A 7,403-nucleotide genomic window follows, 5' to 3' on the forward strand; every position below is an offset into this window, starting at 1 on the left:
GCTGGGATTAAAGGCGTGTGCCACTACTGCCCGGCCTAGTCTTGAATTCTTAAGAGATCTTCTTGCCTCTGCTTCCCTAGTACTGGGATTGAAGGGGTGCATCACCATGCCTGGCTGTAGATGTATTTTTAGTTTTACTTATGTGTATGGGTGTTTATCTCTGGTGGGCATGTGTATGTGAATGCTGCTGCCTGCGAAGGCTTTAGATTCCCTGGAGTTGGAGAGACAAGCAGCGTGAGCCACCTGACAAGGGCACTGAGAACTGGACTTTTGGAAGAGCAGTGTGTGCTTTTAACCACTGAGCCATCTTGCCAGCCCGTTTTCCTTTCTATGCTAATGTCTCATACAGTTTAGGTAGGTGGTGCGGTTGATCCAGCTTTTACCCTCTGCCCCATCGTAGGTCAGCCAGCTTATGATGCTGGGCCCTCAGACCTGCATGCTGCTCTCAGGGAGGTCCTCTCCAGCCCGCTAGGCGTGGCCTCTCCAGCCCTGCTTTGGCCCTGACTTGAGCATGGAGGCTAAACATTTATGTCTCCTTTTTTCCCCCCCTTCCCCCTACAGTGGAGAGAAGCAGGCTTCAGGAAATGCTGTCCTTGTTGGGACTGGAGACATACCAGGCACAGAAGCTCACCCTCCAGGACGCCCTGCAGATCAGCTTTGACAGCATGAAGAACTGGGCTCCTCGGGCTCCCAAGGACCTGCCCTGGCATTTCCTCAGGAAACTGCAGGCCCTCAATGGCGAAGCCAGGAACACCACCATGGTGCTGGACATGCCTGCGGACGCCTGGCCTGCGGAGAAGGGGAGCCAGGCGGAGGAGGAGATGATGTTCTGGGACCCCGCGGAGGACATCTCCGCTGAGGACATCTACTCCTTTTCTGAGCTGCCCATGCCCGACACTCCTGTGAATCCCCTCGACCTCCTCTGCGCCCTCCTCCTGTCATCAGACACCTTCCTGCAGCAGGAGGTCCTGCAGAAGATGTCCCTCTGTCAGTTTGCACTCCCACTTGTCTTGCCCGACTCTGAAAACCACTACCACACCTTTCTGCTCTGGGCCCTGCGGGGCGTTGTGCGGACGTGGTGGTTCCAGCCCCCACGGGGCCTTGGGAGTTTTCGAGAAGACAGTGCGGTCCTGTCCAGGGTGCCCACCTTTGCCTTCGTCCGCATGGACGTCAGCAGCAACTCCAAGTCCCAGCTGCTCAACGCCATCCTCAGCCCGGCTCGCCGGCAGTGGGACTGCTTCTGGCACCGGGACCTCAATTTAGGCACCAATCCTCGAGAGATTGCTGATGGGCTAGTAGAAATCTCCTGGGTTTTCCCCAGTGGTAAGGAGGGCCTGGATATTTTCCCAGAGCCCGTGGCCTTTCTGAACTTGAGAGGTGACATTGGGTCTCACTGGCTGCAGTTCAAGCTCCTGACGGAAGTGTCCTCTGCCGTGTTCATTCTGACCGACAACATCAGTAAGAAGGAGTACAAACTGCTGTGCTCCATGCAGGAGTCGAGCACCAAGTACTACTTCATCCTGAGCCCCTACCGAGGGAAACGGAACACCAACCTGCGCTTCCTGAACCGGCTCACCCCCGTGCTGAAGATCGACCACTCTCACGTCCTGGTGAAGGTCAGCAGCACCGACAGCGACAGCTTCGTGCGGAGGATCCGAGCGATTCTGTGCAGTGTGGCGCGCTCTCCCTGCAGGAGGGTGTCTGTGGAGGACATGGCACACGCAGCGCGCAAGTTAGGCCTCAGGGTCGACGAGGACTTAGAGGAGTGTCAGAAGGCGAAGGACCGGATGGAGAAGATCCTCAGGAAGGTCAAGGACGTGGACGCCTACAAGAGAGATGAGCTGCGTCTGCAGGGGGACCCCGCAAGGAAGGCCGCCCAAGTGGAAAGGGAGTTCTGCCAGCTCCAGGAGCCCCCGGAGAAGCACCGGGCTGAGCTGCGGCGCCGGGTCCTAGAGCTCCGGGTGCAGCAGAACGGCCAGGAGCCCACCCCGGGGGTGCAGGAGTTCATCCTGGGCATAAGCAGCCCCTCCCTGGGCGAGAGGCAGTACTTCCTGAGGTGGATGGAGTGGGGCTTGGCTCGCCTAGGCCAGCCGAGGCCAAGGCAGCCTCCAGAGACCCTTCTCACCCTGAGACCTAAACTGGGCGGGGCCTCAGACTTGACCGAGTCCCTCTGGCCTGAGCCCTTGGGTGTGGAGCACTTCCTTCGGGAGATGGGGCAGTTCTATGAGGCCGAGAGCTGCTTGGTGGAGGCAGGGAGGCTGCCTGCTGGCCAGAGGCGCTTTGCCCACTTCCCAGGCCTAGCTGTGGAACTGCTGCTGGGCGGGCTGCCGCTGGAGCTGGTCGATGGGGCCACTCTGAGCATCCCTGTTCGCTGGGTCACTGGCCTTCTCAAGGAGCTGCACGTCCGCCTAGACAGGAGATCCCGACTAGTGGTTCTCTCTGCCCTGGGAGTGCCGGGCACAGGGAAATCTACACTTCTTAACACCATGTTTGGCCTGAAGTTTGCCACAGGGAGGAGCTGTAGTCCCCGGGGGTCCTTCATGCAGCTCCTCCCTGTAGCTGAGGGCTTCAGCCAGGACCTGGGCTGTGACCAGATCCTGGTAATAGACTCTGGGGGTTTGATCAGCGGGGCCTTGGCCTCTGCTGGAGACAGGTTTGAACTGGAGGCTTCCTTAGCCACGCTGCTGATGGGGCTAAGCAATGTCACTGTGGTCAGTTTAGCGGAAACAAAGGACATTCCGCCAGCTATTCTTCATGCCTTTCTGAGGTTAGAAAAAACGGGGCACATGCCCAACTATCAGTTTGTATACCAGAACCTTCATGACCTGCCTGTCCCCAGCCCCAAGCCGAGAGACAGGAGGCAGCTCCTGGATCCGCCCACCGACCTGAGCAGGGCTTCTCCCCACATGGAGAAGCAGGGCGGGGGCTTCCGGACGCTGGCGGGCCTCGCAGAGAGGCAGCACATCTGGCACATCCCAGCCCTGTGGCACGGAGCGCCACCCATGGCCGCTGTGAGCCTGGCTTACAGCGAGGCCATTTTTGAGTTGAAGAGATGCCTGCTAGAAAACATCAGGAATGGCTTGTCCAACCAAAACAAAAACATCCAGCAGCTCATTGAGCTGCTGCGGAGGCTGTGAATGTTCTATGGGTCAGGCCTCCTGCTGTGGCCTCTTGTGACAGGCCCGCAAGGGCCGTGTCTGGCACCTGGGTGTTGGCTGGTGCTTGCTGTACACCGGAAGGAAGAGCAGTGACAGGCGGGAGTTGAGGGCCTCTTCACAGTGTTAAGAAGCAATCTCGGGCCAGCTCAGAATCCCTGAGACCAATCAGAGGCCCAGGGTGTAGTGACAGAAACAGTAAGTGATCTCTGTTCCTAACCCATGCCGGGGCTCCTGACAGGTGACCCGCGGTCAACTGCTGCTCCTTCATCGGCCCCTGGATTTAGGGAACAACTCCCTTGGTCACCAAAGGGGCTGGCAGACAGGGAGGAGACTTAGCTTCCATTCAATCCACAGGTCCTTTGTGGACCAGCCTTCAAGGTTTTGGTGATGTGGCACCGAAGGGCAAGGCACTGCCATGGCACCGAGCTCACTGCACTGCTGTAGGAAGCGCTCCCTGACCCTGGCCAGGAAGTGCTCCTCAGTTCCTCTTTTGTGCTTCAGCACTTTGTCATATTTCTTCCTCAATACTTCACGGCACATTGTCACTTGTGTGTTTGCTGTCTGCCCCTAGGCTGTGAGCTGCTTGAGGGCAGGGCCTAAGCACCGTACAGCTCTGGGTCCCTAGGACCTGGCACACATAGGCGCTTAATAAATGTTTGTTGAATTAATGAGTTGGATGAATACTCAAATGATAGTAGTGTGCAGGTTCTGCCACCCTCTGCCTTCGTTGTCCTTGTGCCCGAAGAGTGGTCTGGAATCAGGCTGTCACTGGGAAGCAGTGCCGTTATAGTGACTTCAGCACTTTAGTCATTACCGCATTTTGTGGTTGACAGAAGGAACACCCAGACTGTAGTACCTGCACGGCAGGACACGAGAGGACCTGCTGTGCACGCCAAAGTCTTCCCCAACGTGCTGCCATCTCGCTGTAGCAAACTAGCCACTGTTGGAGACAGGGACTTGGTCAGGAACCTTGGGCTCTTACTCTGCTGGTTCTGTAGCTGGGGTCACTCATCACTGAGTTTCAGAGCCCTGCTCCGCCTACATCTCAGGCCTGGGAGTGTCTTCTTAACTGTGCCTTGCTGCTGAGGCTTGGGGGATTCCCTTCATGTTACTAGACTCAGTGAGAGTGCCCTTGTCCCAGGGTGTGATGCCCACTCTGTGACGAACCAGAGGCCCTGTACACTCTTCTGCTGGCCTGGCTGCCTTGTTGTCCCCTGATGACCACTTGGTGATCTGGTGGTAGGTCTGGTCATGTGGCAAGAGGGAAGCAATCCTGAAACTTGGCACACCTGCTGTTTTACTTGGTTTAGGAAAGGAGGATTCTCTGATTCTCAGACCCAGAAACTCTGATCTGCCTAGAAGGTTAAAATAACTTGTAACATGCTGATGCAGTTGGAGATACCATGCCTTTCTTTTCACTTTTTAAAATTTTACTTTTGCCAGCCGGGCTTGGTGTGGTACACACTCAGGAGGCAGACAGGTGGATCTCTGTGTGTTCGAGGCAAGCCTGGTCTACATAGTGAGGACTAAGACAAGCCAGAGCTACATAATCCTGTCTCCAAAACAAAACAATAAAAACAACAAAAAGCAAAACTTTTTTTTTTTAAGCTTTTTCTCCCAGAGCGACAGAAGCTTTCCTGGCACCCTCTTGCACTGAAGGAATTTCACCCAGCGTATTCCTAGCTCCAAGGTCAAGCACAGGAAGTGCTTCTTAGAATTGTTACATGTAGTTCAGTGGGCACAAGCACCTGCAGCAAAGCATGGCCACTTGAGTTTGATGCCTGGAACCAGCTCCATAGACTTGTCCACTGACCTCTACACGTGCCACACATGCTAATAATAAAGCTAGGGTGTTCGCCTTCACGCTCCTTTACTTACAGATTGCTTCATGATCCTACAATCTGAGAAGGAGGCCATGGTCATGACAGCTTAGTGAAAGACCCTTTAGGCTGGGATGGCTGTGCACGGATGGCTGTGTTACCAGCGCTGGAGAGACAGGATCAGTCTGTGCTCTACAGCAGTACAGCCCGTTCCCAGCTCCAACAAGGTGAACGGTTCTTTACATGAGATCTGTCCACGGCCCAGAAAGAAAACTCGATTTGGATTCCTAAGATGAAGCTATAAGCAGAGAGTTTGTAATCTTACACATTTGTAATTTTTTTTTTCAAGGCAGGGTTTCTTTGTGTAGCCTTGAGTATCCTGGACTTGCTTTGTAGGCCACGCTAACCTTGAACTCACAGCGATCGGCCTGCCTCTACCTCCCAAATGCTGGGATTAAAGGTGTGCCCTACCACTGCCTGGCCTCATGTTTGTAATCTTGTAACTTTCATCAGAGCTCCAAAGGGACACTTTATAGGACAGGGTGTGGTGGCACATAACAGAGTGTGGTGGCACATATCTGTATCCTGAGCATTTGGGAAACTGAGGAAAGTGGATAGATAGTTCAAGGCCAGCTTGGGCTACACAGTAATACCCAATCTAAAAACATCTTAGCCACTCAGGAGGCAGAGGCAGGTGGATCCCTGTGAGCCCAACAGCCTGGTCTGCACAATAAGTTATTATATGTGTCCTCATCATCTGTATTACCCATCAAACCTGGACAACAGCAGAGGTTGGGGAGGCCCCTTTGGAAGTAGGAAGTAGGGCATTTTGGAAGGATTCTGTGACTTGAGAGTCAAGCTGAGACCATTGGCCCAGCAGAAGAGAGCAGCCTGAGCTGGGTAACTTCCTGGAAGTAACTTGCATGCTCTCCTGGCCCATTTGAGGGACCTAGGAAGGGGTCCCAGGTCTGCTCTTAGCAATCAGCCTTGTACAGCTGGACCCAGTGTGGTTTCCACTGCTCAGGCAATGGGCTCCTCAGCCCTTGTTTCTGATGCCAGGAGTAAGCATTCTCAGGGCCCCAGGACTGAGGCTAACTGTAGTGTGCCCAGTCTTAGTCCCCTTTTCCCTCCACAGGAGGCTGATTTCTGCCTTAAGCTGTGGGGTTCAGCGGTTGACCTCGCAGGAAATCACTGGGTTCTCGTGTACTGGCCGGATGAGAAGACCAGCAGGAAGCCGTGTACAAAGCGAGCGTCAGCCCTCCCGAGTTGATTTCAGTCAGTTGTAAAGAGATCCAAAGCTGGATTTGATGGTGCATTTGAGACCTCAGAAAAGACAACAGAAGCTGCTGTCTCTACTCAGCCTTCCTGGAGTCCAGTGGTTTTGGAAATACTTGGGTTCTCTGCTGGCTTGTTGCTGTTGGTCAAAGTCACTGCATAGCCCAGGTTTTTTGTTTGTTTGGTCGGGTTTTGTTTTGGTTTGTTTTGGTTTGGTTTTTCGAGACAGGGTTTCTCTGTGTAGCATTGGCTGTCCTAGATGCGCTTTTGTAGACCAGGCTGGCCTGGAACTCAAAGTGATCCGCCTGTCTCTGCCTCCCGAGTGCTGGGATATATAGCCCAGGTTTTTAATTTATTTTATTTTGGTTTTTTGAGACAAGGTTTCTCTATGTAGCCCTGGCTGTCCTGGAACTCACTTTGTAGACCAGGCTGGCCTCGAATTCACAGTGATCCGCCTGCCTCAGCCTCCCAAGTGCTGGGATTAAAGGTGTGCGCCACCACTGCCCGGCATAGCCCAGGTTTTAAACAGTCTTCTAGGTGAGACTTTTGGCTATGCTGGGATAAATAGACCATTTTAAAGACATGTAGACTGCAGCCAGGAGCTTCCTCCACCTGGAGGACCAAGGGCAGCAGGCCTGGGAAAGTGCCAGTCTTTCCCTCAGGAAGGTCTGCAGGTAGAGGGTTAGGGTACTGAGGTACAGTACCCAGGCTACTGAGGTAAGACACTAGCTAGTTGATGGGCTGGATAGACAACTCAGTGGTTAGGAGCACTTCCTGCTGCAGAGGACCTGGTTCTGATGTCCTCTCCTGGACACTAGGCACTAGGCACATATGTGGTACCTATGCCACACGTGCCAACGCGCGCGCACACACCGCCCCTGCTTTCTCACAGGCTGGCTGGGTTCTGAGATCCTAGGCTACTGGTTGTTGCATGGAGAACAAGGACTCACACCAGAGAAAGTTGTACATCCCCCAGCTTGGCACTGGGCCTGGAGGGGTGCCGCCACCGTTCCTGTGGGGCTCACTCCAGGCTGAAGCAGTCACTCAGCCACCCACAGAGGCTGGGCCACTCCCTCGTTATAACATGGGTCTGAACATTCACCCTACCAAAAGTGGCACAGGAACTCTAGACACAGAGCTCGTGCCCCGA

At 54.4% G+C, this 7,403-nt stretch overlaps 1 protein-coding gene across 11 annotated transcripts in view; it reads left to right on the forward strand.

Annotated features, from left to right (window-relative positions):
- The window catches only part of LOC311606933 (up-regulator of cell proliferation), a 41,206-nt gene extending 36,189 nt beyond the window's left edge, over positions 1-5,017 (forward strand). For all 11 annotated transcript variants that reach the window (XM_084798349.1, XM_084798348.1, XM_084798346.1 and 8 more), the window contains one exon: positions 562-5,017. In XM_084798349.1, the coding sequence (XP_084654475.1) occupies positions 585-3,137 (2,553 nt within the window). In that variant the 5' untranslated portion in view covers positions 562-584 and the 3' untranslated portion in view covers positions 3,138-5,017. The remainder of the gene's footprint in view (positions 1-561) is intronic.
- The last annotated feature ends 2,386 nt before the right edge of the window (positions 5,018-7,403 follow it).

The sequence above is a fragment of the Acomys minous genome (genome assembly GCF_964271855.1).
Source record: "Acomys minous genome assembly, chromosome: 10".
Classification (NCBI taxonomy): Eukaryota; Metazoa; Chordata; class Mammalia; order Rodentia; family Muridae; genus Acomys; species Acomys minous.